Raw genomic sequence first — 20138 nt, 5'->3', positions numbered from 1 at the left:
AGTATTCTGATTAATTATCTCCCTTGACTTTATGCCTCCACGCCCCCCCCCCCGATAGCCTCATAGACAGTAAAAGATTGCCTGCGATCTTCTCCTCCTGTCCATACTGTAATTTCTCTACTGTGCGACAGAGAGTCGCTGGTTATGACGCAATCGTTAACCTATTTTTTACAAAAACTGCTTCTACGGGACCATAACGTAAGATACAAGGTAATGGAGCCTTTTATACATTTTCGTGTTTCTTAAGAAATAATTAATGGACAAATGGAGTCTTTAAACGCCTCTGATGTAAAGTTATTCGCTGTCAAAGTGACGCCAAAATGAATGGGAGTCAATGGAATGCTAACAGTAGGTGGGGGTCCGCTAGCCAATGGCGGCGCCCAGGGGTGCTTCAAAAAAATATGAAACCCTGCCCCCCTGGTATGCACCACGTGACACGCGTCCGATCAATCAGCGCTCGATCTCACACCCCGGAAATGGAGTCCCGTTTAATGTCCCACATTCCTCTCCAGGTCTCAGACATAATTCTGTGTCCTGCTGTCCTTGCAGAATTGTGTTAAGAATGTGTAAAGATGGTGTTGACGGTGCGTTTGACTGTGTCTAACAATATTAAACACCCGAAAGCTTGTCGGCTCGAATAAAGCGACGTTTTTACGGAGGAACATTTCTATAAAAAAAAGAGAGAGAGAAAACAATGAGGCCTACCTGTAGAGATGAGGAACAAGTGTCAAGCTGAGGAACTCAACACACAACAGGTGAGCTCTAAATATTTGACACTGCATAAAGACAGTTGATGTGTGGGTTTCTGACACGTGTTGCATTTATTACAGCACGTCAGGTTGTGTTTGACACGACGGTCTCGGTGTGTGTTGACTGGTAATGTTAGTACATGTCAGTGCATGACATGTTTGACTGTCACAGTGAAAGTTTAATAGTTTGTGGAACATTTCTCTTAAGATTATTCAGAAATGGATTAAAATTGCAAATGACTTAAATGCATACATTTAATGATGAACATTTTGTTTAAATTTCTGAATTAAAAGGTAATTTCGATAAGTTTTGTTGGGGTAAAATGTCAACTACAACAACAACAACAAAAAAGACGATGAAGTAAATGTAACTGAAAAGTGTCTTTAAAAAGGTGAAATTATTGGGGGAAAACTTGAATTTTGCAATAATATTGTGTAGTGCTATTTCTTTAATAAGCAGTGAAGCAGTTGTTTTAAAATATAAATATAAAAAAATCTAATATTAAATATTAGAATAATGATTAAGTTCTGCATGGAAATTATTTTATAAAATATAAAAGTTATTGAATCCATCTCCTCTGTGATAAACCTTTTTAATTTCTGAATTAAATGTCAATTTAATTTAATTAAGTGTAACTTTTTATTTATTTGTTTGTTTGTTTGTATTTATTTATTTTGAGGAACTAAAAGTAAAAAAATATCTAGGTGGTGTAAATGTAGCCTAATAAATATTAATAAAAATGCAATTCTTGAAAGAAGTGTAGAGAATGCCAGTGTTCGAGGGTCATTTTTTATAATAAATAAAAATAAGACAATTAGAGAGAATAGAAGAACAGAGAATGCTAGTGTTAGTGCAGGCGTTAGAGGGTCAAGTGTTTTTTGTTGTTCTTTTTTAAATAAAAAAAATAAAACGAGTAGATAAAATAGTATAAGAATAGAGAGTGCTAGAGTTAGAGGGTCAAAAGAAGATGGAAGAGAAATGTTTTTAGTCATTTTTTTGAAGATGTCTAAGGACTCACCTGCTTGGATTGAGTTGGTCAGGTCATTCCACCAGGAGGGAACAGTACATGTAAAAGTTATTTAATAATTAAATTTTATACAACAAAATGTATTTAAAAAATTTTTTTTTTCACTTTATCTTTTCTAGGCATGTCCTCACAAATGCAGGCGTTTTCCTCTCCCTCTGTGTCCTCCAGTGGCCTGTCCCGCTCCAAGAAACTGAAGTTGGAAAACCATGCATGGAACGTGAGCAGCCAATCGGGTGAGAGCAGCTACTATCAGCACAGCCCGAACCAACCAAATGGCTCCTCCCCCTCCACAGCTGGATTCAACCCCAAATACAACTCCTCCGACCTGGTGTTTCCTCCTCCTGGAGGCTCGCAGGAACAGACAGTGGTACGTGTCGCAGACAGCACTGGCAGCATCCCGGAGCCTTCATCCTCCTCCTCATCCTCATCCACATCCAGTCAGCGTGGAAAAGACTCAGGCTCCACCTCTCTGACATGTGAGGGCTATCAGAAGCAGGGCAGTCTGAAGCGGAAAAGTGAGGAGGTGGACAGCAGTGACAGTGTGCAGATTTTGGAGGAGCTGTCGGCTCCTGTGCTTACCAACCGCATGGCCGTAGGTGGAGGCAACGCCACGGCTCAATCCATCGCTCATTCCACATCCACCATCAAAAGCAGCAACTCCCACAGTGAGGGCGACTACCAGCTGGTGCAGCACGAGATCCTCTGTTCTGTCTCCAACAGCTACGAGGTCCTGGAGTTCCTTGGGCGGGGAACATTTGGCCAGGTCGCGAAATGCTGGAAGCGTGGAACTAATGAGATTGTGGCCATTAAGATTCTCAAGAATCATCCATCATATGCCCGCCAGGGTCAAATAGAGGTGAGCAGTTAACCAGTATTAAAATCTTTCCCAATCATTGTTTATTAGTGCTGTACATGACTGAAGCTCCTTTGTGTCTTAAGTGTAAATCAAGAAATAAATAAGAGGTATTAAGAGATGTAAAGCTGCAATTATGAGATTTAGTCATAAGTGTTAGATATACAGTTGCACTATCAACGAAAATATACAGTTTTATAAAAATTCGTATACAGTTGCAATTACGGGAAACCATCACAGTTATCAGATTTACATATGCAGTTAAGAGAAATAGTTGCAATTGTGAAGTAGGCCTATGTCACAAGTAGCAGTTGTGAGATATATAGTCGGTTATGAGAAAAAGTTTAAATTGTGAGATATCCAGTCACAGTTATTGGATGTGAAGTTGCAGTTGCAATTGTAAGATACACAGTCACAATTACGAGAAAGAGTTGCAATGCTGAGACGTAATCGCTATTGCGAGAAATAGTCTAAATTTTGAGATATACGATTACGATTACAAGAAATAATTGCAGTTGTGAGACATACAATTGCTATTACGAGAAATAATCTTAATTGTGAGAATATTTCAAGAAATAGTCACGTGTGAGATATATAATCACTATTATGACAAATAAATGCATTTGTAAAACATTCGATCGCTATTACAAGAAATAGTCACAATTAGGGTTGCACGATATTGGGAAAAAATGACATTGCGATATTTTATTTTTCTGCGATATATATTGCGATATGAAATCTAATTAATTTTTTTCTTACAAACAAAAATGGGGTGAGCACACTTACATTCTCATTTTAAATTATTTAAACATCGACACCATTGTGTCAATTGATTAATATGCGAGAGGGAGAGAGAGCAAGACAACGCTCCTGTTGTTTGAAGACGATGCGCGTGCAGCCGGGGCTCGCTCGCTCGATCTCTCTCTCTCTCTCCCTCTGTGTCTCTCTCTCTCGCGCTCTCTCTCTCTCTCTCTCCCACACGCTCTTTCTCGCTCTCTCTCTCTTTCTCTCTCTCTCTCTCGTTTCCTCTTCAGGTACACGGTGGGAGCGTTTGGGGTGGTGGTGAGGGATTTCACGGAGAGGTGTTTGATAGTTTTTTTTGTTTGTTTGTTTTTCTAAATAAAAAAGGTGATTTGAGACATCATACTTTTGAAGAGCTGAATTGGATAATTAAAAATACCTATTGGTGGTGTTTCGCCAAGGCGCCTGCATGGCGTCGTTGCTGGCAGGTGGAAAACCACCTATTTCGCGGCGTCACGGAGTCCGATGTGTACCTGGGCAGGGTGTGTCCGTGGAAGATGTGCTGCTGGCGGTTAGCATTCCATTGACTCCCATTCATTTTGGCGTCACTTTGACAGTGAATAACTTTACATCTGAGGCGTTTAAAGACTCCATTTGTCCATTAATTATTTCTAAAAAAACATTACCATTACCTTGTATCTTACGTTATGTTCCCGTAGAAGCAGTTTTTGTAAAAAATAGGCTAACGATTGCGTCATAACCAGCGACTCTCTGTCGCACAGTAGAGAAATTACCGTATGGACAGGAGGAGAAGATCGCAGGCAATCTTTTACTGTCTATGAGGCTATCGGGGGGACGTGGAGGCATGAAGTCGAGGGAGATAATTAATCAGAGTACTTACCAAAATGTGCTCCTGTTCACGCTCACCTTCTCTGGAAGATTCGGTGGGTGATTCAGATTTCCCTTGGCACAGCGATTAGAAAACTTATAGGTTGCTCATGTGACATTTACGTCATCAAACTCAGTTTGAGTCTGCGCAGTACGCCCGACCCCCTGGAAGTGCGTGCTTCTAATTGACTTCATTTTTCTCCGCTGAATCCAATGGGGTCGCTGTGTCCATTTCTTTTACTGTCTATGCTGATAACCAACGGGATTGTGGTAGGTGGCGAATTTGTTATTGTTTCATCGCTTGTTACACCAACGACAAAAGTCTATATTTCGAACGTCCCCCCTTTTATTGGAAATGATGATATATTGAGCGTGCATTAGTTCAGTATGGTAAATGTTCTAGTGCGATCAAAACGATCCCATTAGGATGTAAAAATGAAGCACTAAAACATGTCTTTTAGGAGACATCACATGTGTTTATGTTCCTGAATGTGCCGAAGTTAGATATCGCTTTCGGAGTTGTGCATGAAGGAAAATCGTATATGCTTTATGTTAATACAGGTAGCTTGAAGTGTCATCAGTGCGATGAAATGGGCCACAGAAAGTTGACATGTCCACATAGAGCGCAAGTTAATGAGGAGGCCGCTGGGCCTAGTGGAGTAACTGCCGCTAATGTAAAAAACACAACAACGCAGCCTCAGCCTAACGAGGAGAGTATCGCTCCGAATGATGAATCACGTGAAAGTGTAGACAGAATTCAGACTGAAGGAGAAAAAGTGGAGAATGTGGCACAAGAGCATGAGGTCTTGGAACAAAGTACAGATACAGTAGTAGAGGAATTAAATGAAAGTGCTGCTTGCGAAGTGATTATTGAAAATAATGGAAGCTTAAATGATGTTGAAAAAGGTGAGGATTATGAAATGAGGTAGGATGACACATTGTCTGAGGTGTCGGATGTTTCTGAGTTTGGGTTGCAGAATATTGATGAGACATATTCGGTGCAGGAGAATAATGATTTTTTGGATTTAACGTTTGGAAAAACTGTTGAGGTGAAGGATTTTTTCCCAGAAATAGACAAATTCATATGGTCAGTGGTGTCAATGATGAAAGTTGTTAGTTGTGAAGCTTTATGCAAGAAGAAGAGGTTTAGGCTGAGAAGATTCTGGATAATTACGGAAAGAAAAAAGAGCTTTGCAAAAGTAAGATGCTCAAATGCACAGGGTGATTTTCATACTTTATTTATTGTCTATTCACATTTGTTTTTCTTTATTCTCATTTTTCTATGGAGCTTTGAAAATTTGGTTCCTTAAATATAAATGGGGGTAGAGATCGGAATAAATTAGCAATGATAACAGAGTTTGTTAAAGGAATTGATATAGTCTTTTTGGAAGAAACACATACAGGTAATGATAATGAGACTCAGTGGGGTATGTGGTGGGAGGGGAAATATGCTCTTAGCCATGCCATGGTACAAACACAAGTGCTGGGGTAGCTATTCTTTTTTACAAAAATCTAAATCTAAATATTCGATCAACAGAGGAAATTATAAAAGGTAGAGCACTTTTAATTAAAGTAGAGTTTGAAGGAACTATATTTGTTTTAATTAATGTATATGCTCCTAATAATGGACATGAGCGTGTGGTTTTTTTATGGAATTGAGAACAGTTATTCAGAAAATTGATGATACTGTGTGCATAATAATTTGAGGTGATTGGAATTGCACAACTAATTTTATAATTGATAGAAATGGAGAGGAGCCACATAATCAGTCAAGCATTCTATTGTTAAAAATTATAAATGAGTTTGATTTAATAGATTTGTGGAGAAGTAGGAACATAGGAGTTAGACAATATACATGGTTAAATGCATCAGATAATCAAGTTAGTGGTGCTCTGTTACATAGAAAAGTTAAAAGGAGCACTCATAAGACCAAGAATTTGCTCCATCAAAGATATGGATGCTCCTAGTGCCTATTTTTTTAATTTGGAAAAGAAAAGTTTTTTACAAAAACAGCTGTGTCATATAAGACGTCCGAATGGAACTATAACTTCTGACCCTCTGGAAATGAAAGAAATGACAATAGACTTTTATTCCAAATTATATAATGCTAAGATTTGTGACTCTGGAAGTGTGGATGATCTGCCTCAGTTGAAAGATGAACAAAGAGAATCGATGGATGAACAAATAACTTTGCAAGAGCTTACTGATGCAATGAGACAATTATCCCCTGGAAGATCTCCAGGACTGGACGGTATACCTGTGGAGTTCTATCAGGCTTTCTGGGAATTACTTGGTCATGATTTAAAGGAGCTGCTGATAGACTGCATCAAAAGAAAGACATTACCCACAAGTTGTTGCAGAGCAGTCCTATCTTTAATTCCTAAGAAAGGAGATTTGGGACTATTAAAAAACATTGCTATGTTTAGACTACAAAATATTCTCAAAGCTACTAGCAAATAGACTTAAAAAATATTTATATGAATTAGTTCATAGAGACCAGTCTTATTGTATACCAGATAGAACAATTATGGATAATTTATTTTTGTTGCGTGATGTGATTGATTTTAGTCAAAGAAATAGTCTTAAGTTGGGGATTCTTTCGCTTGATCAAGAAAAAGTGTTTGACCAAGTGGATCATAAATATCTTTTTAATGTATTAAAAGAATTTGGATTTGGGGATAAATTCATATCTTATATAAAATTGTTGTATTCCAATGCATTTGTTATGGTTAAAGCTGGAGGTGGATGGAGTGCACCTATCATGATGACCAGGGGTATCAGACAAGGCCGTCCACTTTCTGGACAGTTATATAGTCTAGTAATCGAACCATTTTTGTGCAGATTAAGGAAAGAACTTATTGGTATTTCACTTCCAGATTTAAAGAGTACATTTAAAGTATCCCTGTCATGGGAGGGATTGCTGGAGAAAATGATAGCCCGATTGTCTAAATGGACTTGGCTATTACCACAATTGTCGTACAGAGGGCGAGTCTTGGTCATTAACAACTTGGTGGCTTCGACATTGTGGCATAAAATGACTGTTATGGAGCCTCCACTGGAGTTGGTTCGTAAAATACAAAGGACAATTGTGAACTTTTTTTTGGAGTGGGGCACACTGGATCCATGCTGCAGCACTTTATTTACCTGTCCATGAAGGAGGTCAAGGGCTCGTGGATGTGAGAAGTCATTTGATTTCTTACAGGATACAAGCAGCACAAAGACTTTTATATCACAAAGACTTGACCTGGGCCCATACTGCAAGATTAATTTTGAAGAACGCAGGTGGGCTCGGGTTGGATAAACATTTGTTCATAATGGACTTGGAGAAGGTGAGTCTGTCAGAGATTACTCCCTTTTATAAGTCAATGTTTCAGTCCTGGAAAACAGTTTTTAAAGTGGCTCGAAGTAGTGATGACGCAGGGCATTGGATTCTGAAAGAACCATTATCTTTCAATCCAATGATCCAAACAAGACTGTTGTCTTCAGTAAGCGTATGTGCAGTTTTGAAACGAAATGGGATTGTAAAAATCAGACACCTCTTGGACGCTGATGAATGGAAGGCGGTTGAAATTCTTAAAGAAGTGACAGGATTGAAATCTGATCGTCTTGTCAAAACTGACAGAGGAGATCTGGAATGTATTACCAAGTGGGCATCGAGAGTACATTAAAGGACGTCGGACAATGGACTCGAGATACAGAAGAAGAATTTCCAAAAATCAGAGTGTCTCCACACATACTTGAGGAAACTATGGCTGTAAATATGGACTCAATTTTGTCTTTTGATACATCACAGCTGGACTGTTTTAAATCTACGTTAAAGAAAGCGATTTACTATTCTTCAGTAAAAGTCACACATCAAGTCTTTCTCAAGAGAATAAAAGCTTCAGAGTGGCCAAGTTTGTTGGGAACAGACTTCCTCGTGAGGGACAGGTGGAGAAGCGCCTCCTATAGAAAAGCGTACTGCAGATCTACAGTGGAGGCTTATTCACGGGGCGATAGCTATAGACAGACACGTGGCACACTTGAATCCAGGTGGGGAGTGTAGATTTTGTGGAAACCAAGAAGATTTAGAGCATTTATTTTTAAAATGTGGAAGATTAAAAGATCTTTTTAATTTTCTTAGAGATTTGTTCAAAGATTTTAATGAAGAATTTTCAGATCAAATATTTATTGGAGGTGTTAAGTATAGGTATTCTATGAGAAGGGTGACATGTTCAATAAATTATTTGTTGGGAACCTCAAAACTAGCAATCTGGAAAACAAGGAAAAATAAAGGAACACAACTTGGGACTACTGATGTGGAAATCATGTTTAGAAAACTAGTGGGTGGAAGAATCAAGATTGAATTTGCGTACCACAAACTGGTGAAAAATGAAATGGATTTTTGTGATATTTGGTGTTGTAAAGATATTTTATGTGAGGTCTTTGAGGGTCAGTTGGTTTTGAATATGTAATGTTTTATGTGTTTTATTTTATTTTTTTGTACTGTTGTGAATGTGTGTGAGATATAAATGATAATTTAATAAACGTTGTTTAATCCTCTCTCTTTCTCTCTCTCTCTCTCTCTCTCTCTCTCTCTCTTTCTCTCTTGCACGCGCGCTTTCTCTCGTGCTCTCTCTCTCTCTCTGCCCTGTTAAACTGACAGGACTTAAAAACACATGCATAATGTGTTTGATAAACATGTTAAACTTTCACTCTATGATGGTTAAGCTGTGCAATTAATCCGCAAATGAATCACATTCGTCAAGGGCCGGGGAGCAGCTGGCCCGTACAGTTAATGAATAACAGATCAACTATGACTGCCTACAACGCACATCCTGCGATGTGACTATCGTGGATTCGAACATCGCGATATCGATGCTTAAACGACACATCGTGCAGCCCTAGTCACAATTGTGTAGACGTTAATAAAACACAATCTGATCCAAATTTTTCTGAACGTGGATGTCTCGCCAAACTGGACCGATCCTTTACATTTCCAGTCTCTGGTGTTTCTAGTTACATTTACATATATTTAGAGCTGACAATATAATGTAAAACCTATAAGTAAGTAAATAAGTGTTTAAAAAAGCACATGGCGCCCTAGTTTTATCACTTTACAGTGTCGCAATGACCATCTTTTTGCAGTAAAGGACCTGTCATAGTTTGATGAGTAGGAAGATGACATGAAGCGACGTGAGACTAGCTGCATTAAATACAGATGAACACGCATGTGCTGTGCATATACTTTTCGATTCAGTCCATCCTTCTTATCCCGTTTTAAGATTTTTCTACGGAGACCGGCCATAGCTGTTGGGCAAGATGACAGAAAGCCCTATTTTCCTTATCAAACAATAAAGCCCCAGATATACTGTAGATGGATACCCACCTGAGTTTTATAAATATTTTTGGTCTACCATCTCACCATTGTTTTTAAGTATGATTGCAGAAATACTAAGCAATGCAACTATTTTATATCATATGAACACTGCATAAATTTCCATTTTGCTTAAACCAAATAAAGACCCATCATTATGTGCAAGTTATCTCTCACGAATAAAGATATAAAAATAATCAGCAAAGCCTTAGCAACACGTCTTGCAAGAGTCATCTCAGAAATCATTAATCCAGATCAAACAGGTTTTATTAAGGGACGGCATTCATCAAATAATACACAATGCTTATTTAACATCATGAATATCTGTAAATTGCAAAATACCACAATTTTTGTATCATGGGACGCAGAAAAAGCATTTGATAAGGAAAATTGGCACTTTCTTTTTTCAATATTATAAGAATTTGGGTTTGGAGAAACAATCATTCAATGGATCAGGACACTATATGGAGGAAACAGACTTCTGTAGCAAATACTTATAATTAATATCAGACTGATGCAGTGATAAATGTAATGCATCTATTTTTAAGTTTGCTATTAATCATTAATCAAGTGCTTGATACAGATCTATTTAAATCTAAAGAACCATAGACTGTAAAAAAAGATGGAAGATGCGTCTTCTATTCATTTCATTATAGAAAAGTGAAGCCAAAGCATCTCAGTATGGCTGCTGCCATCTTGAATAAATGACGTCATTTGGAGCCAGAGGCTGCGCAGTAGTGTTGTCAGGTGGAACTGGGGCGTTAAACTCCCGCCCAAACTCCCGCAGACCCAATCAACCGTAATGACACGCCATGTTTTTATAGCATCAGATTACTAGCTAAAATCTAAATTATCACAAAAATGAAGAATTTAACACATATCAGCATGATAACAATTACCTGAAATGACCAAAACCATGTTTTGGAAAATTGTATTGGAAGCGTAATTAATTTTTAATTTTGACTCCAGTCCCATTTGTTTACATGGATAGGGCGGGGTTTATTACCTGTACTGTAGCCAGCCAGCAGGGGGCGATCAAAGAGCCCGCAGCTTCACTTTTCAGGATGCCAGAGGCACACCTGTAATGAACTCAATCCTGTCCCATTAAAGGTGAGCATCCTCAGCCGTCTGAGCACAGAGAATGCAGACGAGTTCAACTTTGTGCGTTCTTACGAGTGCTTCCAGCACAAGAACCACACGTGTCTGGTGTTTGAGATGCTGGAGCAGAACCTCTACGACTTCCTCAAGCACAGCAAGTTCAGTCCACTGCTCCTCAAGTGTATCCGGCCGGTCCTGCAGCAGGTTGCCACAGCGCTGATGAAGCTGAAGAGTTTGGGTCTCATCCACGCTGATCTGAAGCCTGAAAACATCATGCTGGTGGACCCCATCAGACAGCCCTACAGAGTCAAAGTCATTGACTTCGGTTCAGCGAGTCATGTCTCGAAGGCGGTGTGCTCCACCTACCTGCAGTCTAGATACTACCGGTAAGGAAAATTTGATGTCAGAAGGAATGGACAAGTGGTTGTACATTTACATTTGTGGATTTAGAATCTAAAGTGAATTAGTGCATCAGAGTTCAAATTTACTAAGCGGCATAAGAAGGAATGTACATACATTCTAAACAAATAAAAGCAATTGCAAGAGAATTATACTAATGTTACATACATGAATTTATATAAATTGATATTGATATGATCCTATTATGTGCATAAAAACTATTACACTCACTTAAACCCTAATACTGAGTTTACATTTAGGCATTTAGATATAGGAATTTGGCTAGTTTTAGGGTTTTATTTGCATATAATGAGAAATAGGCACAATTGTGAGACATACATACTGTAATTGACCTATCAGTAAGTCTCTCCCCTCAAACTTAGATGAGCCAATGGCAGTCGAGTATCAGTTAGACAGGGAGCAGAACTCAGACATCTTTAGGTTTCAGCGCCATAGAGAAACATTGGAGGATCCGAAGCTCGTATCGGTTTTATGGTGCTTATTCTGCAAAAATGGAAAAAAGTGCATGTGGTTCTTGAAACTGTGATTCCAGGTATCCTGAGAGGATAGGCAATACAAACCCAAACAAAACAGAGTAAAATGTCCCTAGGCATTCAATCCCAATCCCAATGAAGACACAAACGTTCCTTTTCTTGTTGCATTACTCTCATTAAGTTAAAATTTTCATCGGCTCAAGCAGAACGTTAATGTCATCTTGCGTTTCAGCAAGGTATCTCTGGCGAAAACTAACATTAAAGTTACTGAGTCAATGCTATCGGTAAAAACCTAAATAGCGGACTGTTCTTGCGTCTTGTACAGTGTAGGTCAAAAACTCATAAATGAAGGTCTACATTCCAGTGCCTCGCCATATGAAAATGGTCAAATGTAAATTAATTTAATCGTACCCTGCGATACATGAACAGTGTTGATCCTGCATGTTGCCAACCGCGATCGTGATGGTCATAATATGAGACTCACATTGTGATCTGTGCATCCTTACTTCGAGTTACCCCCACCATATTTATTTTAAAATCTTTTACATATCCCTCCATTGAATATTTAATTCCCACTTGAATGGGGGCCCTTCTGTGTCCAAAATGTTTAAAATTTGTGAAAATTGTGAAACCTTTCGTCACTATTACGAGAAATAGTGCCAATTGTGAGACATTCAGTGGCTATTACGTGAAATGAAGCTGATTTATTCATTAATGTGTTTTAATTTGTGTGTTGTGGTGTAGAGCTCCTGAGATCATTCTGGGCCTTCCTTTCTGTGAGGCCATTGACATGTGGTCACTGGGTTGTGTCATTGCTGAACTGTTTCTGGGCTGGCCTCTGTATCCAGGAGCCTCAGAATATGATCAGGTCAGTAATTAGGTTTTGTTTGCTTAAATGTAATCAGTTCTGTGCTAAATCAATTAGTTTTAATTCAAAATTCAATTGAGAAGGCTATTAATAGTTTTGGAAAGCAACACAAGGGGTCGCTAACACTTATGATGCCAGTACCAGTAATCTTAAAACTGACAATACTTTATTGCTAGTAAATAATCATGTACAGCAAATATGGACTAGTTGCCTTTCTCTGCATATACTACTTGGCTACAAACATCTGTCCATTTGTGAAAAATGGGTGTGTAATTTCTACAGATTCGGTACATTTCCCAGACTCAAAGTTTACCAGCTGAGTATCTCTTGAGTGCTGGCACTAAAACCAGCCGCTTCTTCCACAGAGGCCCAGACTCCAGCTACCCTCTCTGGAGACTCAAGGTATGTCCCATTTAAAGCACTGCTATGTATTTTATATTCAAAAGCATCATGATTGAATGCGTATCCTCACTGATGTTTCTCTGTTTTTAGACTCCCACAGAGCACGAGGCAGAGTTTGGGATAAAATCCAAAGAGGCTCGCAAATACATTTTCAACTGCCTTGATGACATGATGCAGGTAGTGCTGTATGTTCAGTAATTTGTCAAAAACTCACTTACACAATATATATATATATATATATATATATATACAGGGCTTAAAGTATTCCGGCACCGTGCCGGATCTCCGGCGTGTGGCCGTGAGGGGAAAAAAATTATATAATATTTGAGAGCCTGCGCATGCAGTTTAATATTTTCGAGCCAATTTATTTCTTATACCAATCATATGAGAGGAATGCAGCTTTAACTAACGTTACAAGCCTATCAGAAGCAGAGAAGGGCGTGAAGGATGATTGACGCCCATACATCAATGTCACGTTAGCGTTGTCGGAGAAAACAAAAATGGAGCGCAAGTTTATGAAGCCTGGGGATGATGTCCTAGACTCCTAGCAATAGATAAAGGACTCAAAAATAAATGGCGCTTTTTGGCAGTTGCTGCAAGAAACTGAGAGAGCCCTGGGCTTGTTTCTGCATGATTTGCTCGAGGAATTACTGTATGCCAAGAGCGGTAAGAAAGTGCTTGCTCGTTATGATTTATGTCGCGTTCCAGGCAACCTGTGTTTTCCAACCTTAAACCTGTGAAACAACAGCCAGTGTTTATGCAAGTGGTACACGTTGAAAAATAGATTTTAGGACAGTGTAACGTTGCAATAAAATTAATAATCTAGCTAAATTTCCCTGCGCTCAGAAGTCAAAAGTCGTTAGTCGTGGTTTGAAATATTGACTTGCGAGCTAAAACCTGCCTGGAAAGCAGCACCAGACTCCGGTCATAGAGCCGCTGCCCGTGCACTCAAACTTACCACGACGTTGCTGGGAGTAGAGACCTGCGCGGGAGGGATTTTTCCGTCCCGCTCCCGCAAAAATATGTTATTTTCTCCCGCTCCCGTCCGCAAACAATAAAGTTTCGTCCCGGTCCCGCCCGCAAAAATCCCGCGGGTAAACGTATAGCCTACAGTAGTTTTTCTTTTTTTTTTTATACATTGCATATTCTGCCTGCTACTCTTATTTTTTCACTTGCTCCCCTGTTGAATATAAATTTAAAAAGAAACGGAAAATAAACAAATATTTTGTTTTATTTGCGTTTAATTAAAATTATGAACATGAACAAGGAACTTAGAACATATTGCCTGAGCAATTCATTCAAACATTTAACAAAAAATATCCTTATTCCTCAATAACAAAATAGACCAATTTGAAATATTAAGCTAAATAAAAATAAACTGAATTGACTAAAAAACTGTACGACTACTTAATGTGCCCATGCAGGAATATCATGTCGTTCCCTACTGAGAGCTTCAGTTTAATCCGTCTCTGCTACAGTATGCGACCGCAAATACTGAAAGCCCTCTCCGATGGTGCGCTAGCTGGAATACAAAGTAGGCTACATGGCGTGTTTGCTTAATCTCGGAAATTCGTCTTTTCCACCACTGGAGGACATCATCCGGTCTGTGTGCTTCTAATCCATCCAATTTGACATTTAAATATATCGCTATTACGGAATCGAATTACACGTCGCTGTCTATGGTATCATCCGCATCCTCCCATTCCGCAAAGTCTATTTAATTTTATTATAAACAAAGGTCTATTTGTTTCTAGTTATTTTATTTTGTTTTGTTATTTTGTCTTTTATTTGTCCTGCAAATAATTTTATTTTCCCGCAACCCGCACACAATAATATCTTGCCGCCCGCGTCCGCATTCACCCATCAAATATTGTCCCGCGCCGCACTCGGTGGCGCTGGGTCCCGCGGTACTCCCGCGGGAGTGCAGGTCTCTAGCCGGGAGCAACTATTAACTGACACACCGTTGTCTATGACTGACCATGTCTGCGATTAAAAAATACGTGTGTGCACATTTATAGCAGAAAATGATTTGTCATTCAGAATTTCGCAGCCACTGGTCACCCTGTGTAGAAAGCTGGCAGAAGACAAAAAAAGCGTTCACTAGCCTGTTGGTTTCAAATCAACATGCGAGTTACATCCCAGAAAAAAAAGTGATAATAGCCTTGATTTCACTTCTAATCTTCAGTTTAGCAGTTCAGTTATTTAGCACTTTGAGCACTTAATTATTTAAGCACTTGTTATTGTTTAAAAGAAAACACTTTATTTGACATAGTAGGTACTTTTAAATAAATGGTGCCAAACATAATCATTGAAGAGATTCATGTCTATCTCAGTCTGTTTACCATTTTCTAAGCACTTTAAGCTCGTTACTGTATTTTTGTTACTATCGTCAATATTTGAATTAAGTCTGTCTGTGGAGTTTCTCTCCAAACACACCCCCCCCCCCCAAAAGTTCAGGCTCAGGATTTTTTTCCAATATATATATATATATATTAGTGCTGTCAACGTTAACGCGTTTAATTTTTGTCTGGTTTAACGTGTCAAAATATTTAACGCAATTAACGCAGCATCCGTATTTTCTGCCATCCGTTGGCTAGCTTTACATTATATGATCACGCTCTTATTCATTTAAATGCTTTTAAACATTTCAAGCGCGGCAAGACAAAAGAGAATGCGCTGTCTGTGAATGCCCTTATGTGACACATACACACGTACACACACACACACACACACACACACACACACAATGCATAGACAGGGCGCCAGAATCCAGTTCTCTTAAGCGCTTGAACTAACAATAAACATCCCAAAGTGCCAGTTTTGTCGATTATCCTCATAAGAGCAATCTTAAATGATTTATATAAAGTCTAAAATGAACAAAAAGAGTTGTGAGAGAATGAGGCGAGATCCATAGACAGTATATAAACGGTGAGATCCGCGTGTCTGTCTGCTCTTAAAGGGACAGCAGCCAATAAAGCTTCCTGTCAGTAAAGTTAAAGAACAAAGGGAACAGAGAAAATGACTCGCTGCTCTTGACTAAATAACTTTTGTAGCTTTAATAAGGATTAACTATTTAATTTATAGTTTATGCAGTGCAGACTGCATATAACTTTGATAACTTTATTAAATTTCTGTATATTTCCTAACTGTTAAGACAGGAAGGGCAGGAGTAAACATGACATTTATTATGGGTTTATGTTAGCATTGTTTTAAGTTTACTTAAATTAAAAACTGTTATATTTTTGAAGCCTAATAATAAATGTAAAAAAAAAAAAAAAAAAATCAGTAGCTGTATTAATATCAGTAATACTGGCCTTCATTCATAAAAAGATGTCATTTAAACAAGTATTTAAATTTAACTGTGAAATTATTACATTAAAAAATATATTAAAAACGTACAAAAACATTTCTTTTTTTATTGCGAAAATAAAAAATGACAGAAAAAATGTGTGATTAATCTAGTTAAAGTTTTTAATCGATTGACAGCACTAATATATATATATATATACATTGTCATATAACATATAACATTGTCAATGTCAAAAATATTTTTTGATTAGTAATCTTAAAGCTGCAGTACGTAACTTTTTCTGGGTTAAATATCATTCAAAATCAATATTTGAGCAAGTATATTAACCAGCCAGTGTTTGAAACTATCGCCTTACTTTAGCCCGATTCACAAAAGTTAATTTATAGTAATGTTTCCCTTTTTTAGTGGTATGGATAGATTTTGGCGGGAAATTCGAGCACGGCACTGCGTCATTACGTCACTTCTGTAAACATGAAGTTATTCGGCTATCGCATGTAGGGATGGGAACCGAAAACCAGTTCTTATTCAGAACCGGTTTTGTTCTTTGAAAAGAACCGGAACCGTGAGCAATTTCTAAGTTGCCTTGCCTTCTGAGCAGTCTTGCGCCGGTGTTCTGAGTATTCGGCGTTTCCCGTAAAGGATATCACGAACCGAATAACAGACACGCCTCCCTGCCTCTTTAATTACTGAGCACATTGATTCCAATGACGCGCAATGACGCACTCGTTGCGCTGTCGCGTCTTTAATTGCCAAACACATGTAATTCCCCACGACTGTATGTGCATTCGCGCCTTTGATAACTGCACGTCGTTTTGTCTGACTGTACATCTAAAGGCAGCGCACTGCACCTGCCGCCACTAAATTACATTATATTTGTCCCATATTGTCTACCTTCCATATGTTTCATAGGCTTCAACTTGGACCACTAAATAAATAGACTGCTATTGTTATGCAAGTATGAGGGTTAGATTATTTAGTGTACAGGTCATTTCAAGAGTGATAAACAAAGTGATAGAAAATATTTATTTTAATGCATTTTAAATGTTTAAAAATGTGGAAACCGTTCATTGCATCACACCATCTCCTGACTGCATTATTATTTGTAAAATAGGGACTTTATGGAGAGTGTGTGTACATGGTTATAAGTTTAACCGTTTATATTTAATTAATTAAGGGAAATAAACAAGTGTCTAAGCCCTCAAGGGACTATTTGGCCAACAAGCTTATTCCTCCTTGAAAAGCAAAACGTTATTGATAGTGTAAAAAACATCAACTTTGAAACACATGCTGATTGATGAACTAGCATTACTCAACATTACTTACTACCTTCCAGCAACACTACATTCAGTGAAGGTAAAATAGTAAAAAAAAAAAAACATAATAATAGTTCATTTAAATGGAACCAGAAGCCGAACCCGAAAATTTCTAAAAATACCCAACCCTACTTATGAAGATCTGTACACTGTAATATATGTTGCATTTTGACATTGCCAACCTTTAAATTAAGTTGACAGTAAGTAATAAACAGTATTGAGCATTGAGTATTGTGCATTTTTCCTTACCACTATTTCTTAATAATTGTTTAATGATTTTAATGGAACCGGAATCAGAACCGGAACCGTTAGGTGGAACCGGAACCGGAACCGGAAAATTTCTAACGATTCCCAACCCTAATCGCATGTGAGGATCCTGCAGGTGGAGGATTGTTTAATTATAGCCTATTCCCACAGCAACTGGAATAATTAAATGTCAAAAAATAATTTTGATTGCAGATTGTTATCAAGAAAGATTATATGAAACACATCTGAATTAAATTAAATAATATTCCAGGTTTAAATGTGCTTAAAATTAAAGATTGCCTGGGTTTACACAAGATGTTTATTTTAAAGACAACCAGTTCGATGGGAGCATAGTTTGCTCTTTGGGTTAAAATAATTTCTTAATATGAAATTAGAATGATGCAAGGGCGTAGATTTGGTTTGAACATTGGGGGGGTTGAACGTTGTATGCTGCCCGTTATTTTTTTCAAAAAAAATTTGTTTTAAATTGTATTGTTATTGGATACTTTATTTCTTCCTATCTATCTATCTATCTATCTATCTATCTATCTATCTATCTATCTGGCAAAATGCTTTAACTGATTACAAATTCAACATATACATATATGAAAGAGACAACATTTAGACATTTATTTTAAGATTTTTACATTCCACCTTAATGCATTTTAATTTTTTCTAAAGGGAAACACATCTTTAAAACATTAAAGGCATTAATGTGTAGCCTAACTTTACAAAGCTGCTGTTTTTCTATACTGTTTCCTATTTTATTTTATTGATTGAATGGCATCTTCTTTACCTGATCACCTGCTCCTCCTCTCCCTCTGCTGACTTTTCTACCCTGCAGCTATATTTACCTCGAATCTGTTATAAAAACATGTTAAGAGATTATACACCTCATAACGTTATATTTGTGTATAATCATAATCATCATTCATAAAATTCTAACATAGTAGAGATTATCAAAAGAAAGAAATTAAGTATTGAAACCTGTTTTAATGAGTTAGCCACTTAAATCGTTAATTCGTTCAAAAGTCAGATTAATTTAGTAAGAAAACAAACACCGATGTGAATACTTTTGTCGTTGATAATTACAGACACCATTGAAAAATATATTAGCAAAACAGACAGCTGCTTTGTTAACTTCTTATACTGTTAGATATAGCTAAATACATTGCAATGGATTAGCAAGCTAAAATATATGTGGTTTGTACTCCTCATTCTCAGTACATGCTGTATTTTTTATTTTTTTGCATCCCTCTCTGACCAGCAGTTAAATAAAGTCCGCTGTGCAGCGCTCCATTCAAACACCACTCGCTTGTTTTGGTGAAAGTGCGACTCATTGGTTGGGCATTACCAATCGGTTCAAAGGAGGGGGAGTATTTTTTGTCTGATTTATTATGACATACTCATATTTGATTAGGAACAAAATTATTTTTACAAAATAAATTAATTATATTTTTTCATATTATATTTTTCATTTGATCTACTGTGATTTTCATGTTGAAATATTGGGGGGGTTGTAACTGATGGATTTGAATATTGGGGGGGTTACCTCCCCCCGATCCCCCCCATAAACTACGCCCCTGGAATGATGTGACAATTAGATATTAGACTGTACAGAAATTGAAATCTACATGCTAATACACACTATACTCATAGTCACACAATTCTAATGTTGTAAACAAAATAATTTGAGCATAAAGTATAACAATACTAATCATTTGCAGGGTTTGATGTGCCATGAGCTAATCAGTCGTTAGATTAAATCACCTAGGTAGCGCGATTTATTGTAATGCTTTTTTCCTCAGTTGGTCAGAACAAAGCGCTGCAGACTTGTTGCTCACTTGTCCAGATGACAATATATGGTAAAAATTCTTATTTGGGTCATATATTCCAAGACTAGAATCTGTGATTACTACGTACATTGAATATCCACACCGGTGCGGTGACTGACAACTGATCACATCCCAGCATGGAATATAATTCCGCATGGAACTGCAATTCCAGGTTTTCAAACGTAGATGGCGACAAAGGCAAAACTTACGGACTCCTCTTTAAAATAATGCAGTATCTTCCTTATATCTTTTTTTTGTATATATTGAAAGTTATTATATTGTCAGGTTTAAGATAGTTCTTTCTCACTTTCCAGGTCAACATGACTAACCTGGAGGGGACAGACAACTTGGCAGAGAAGGCTGATCGGAGGGAGTTCATTGACCTGCTAAAGAAAATGCTAACTCTAGACGCAGACAAGCGAATCACGCCCACCAAGACCCTCAACCACCCGTTTGTGACGATGGCTCACCTGCTTCACTTCCCACACAGCTCACAGTAAGCCCTGCTCTGCTGATTTGATTATCTACATATAATGTAGATAAAATAGCCACATCTCT

The 20138-nt window shown here is 37.8% G+C and overlaps 1 protein-coding gene across 4 annotated transcripts in view; it reads left to right on the top strand.

Moving 5' to 3' along the window:
* The first annotated feature begins 478 nt into the window (after positions 1 to 478).
* LOC132118453 (homeodomain-interacting protein kinase 1-like) overlaps positions 479 to 20138 on the top strand; it is a 34775-nt gene continuing 15115 nt past the window's right edge. For all 4 annotated transcript variants that reach the window (XM_059528304.1, XM_059528303.1, XM_059528302.1 and 1 more), the window contains exons 1-7: positions 479 to 755; positions 1897 to 2633; positions 10726 to 11099; positions 12351 to 12474; positions 12757 to 12876; positions 12967 to 13053; positions 19895 to 20076. In XM_059528304.1, coding sequence (XP_059384287.1) covers positions 1899 to 2633; positions 10726 to 11099; positions 12351 to 12474; positions 12757 to 12876; positions 12967 to 13053; positions 19895 to 20076 — 1622 coding nt within the window. In that variant the 5' untranslated portion in view covers positions 479 to 755; positions 1897 to 1898. The remainder of the gene's footprint in view (positions 756 to 1896; positions 2634 to 10725; positions 11100 to 12350; positions 12475 to 12756; positions 12877 to 12966; positions 13054 to 19894; positions 20077 to 20138) is intronic.

This window comes from Carassius carassius, chromosome 37 (assembly GCF_963082965.1).
Source record: "Carassius carassius chromosome 37, fCarCar2.1, whole genome shotgun sequence".
NCBI lineage: Eukaryota > Metazoa > Chordata > Actinopteri > Cypriniformes > Cyprinidae > Carassius > Carassius carassius.
Note: the sequence above shows the minus strand (reverse complement) of the source record. Positions and strands in the feature narration are given on the sequence as shown.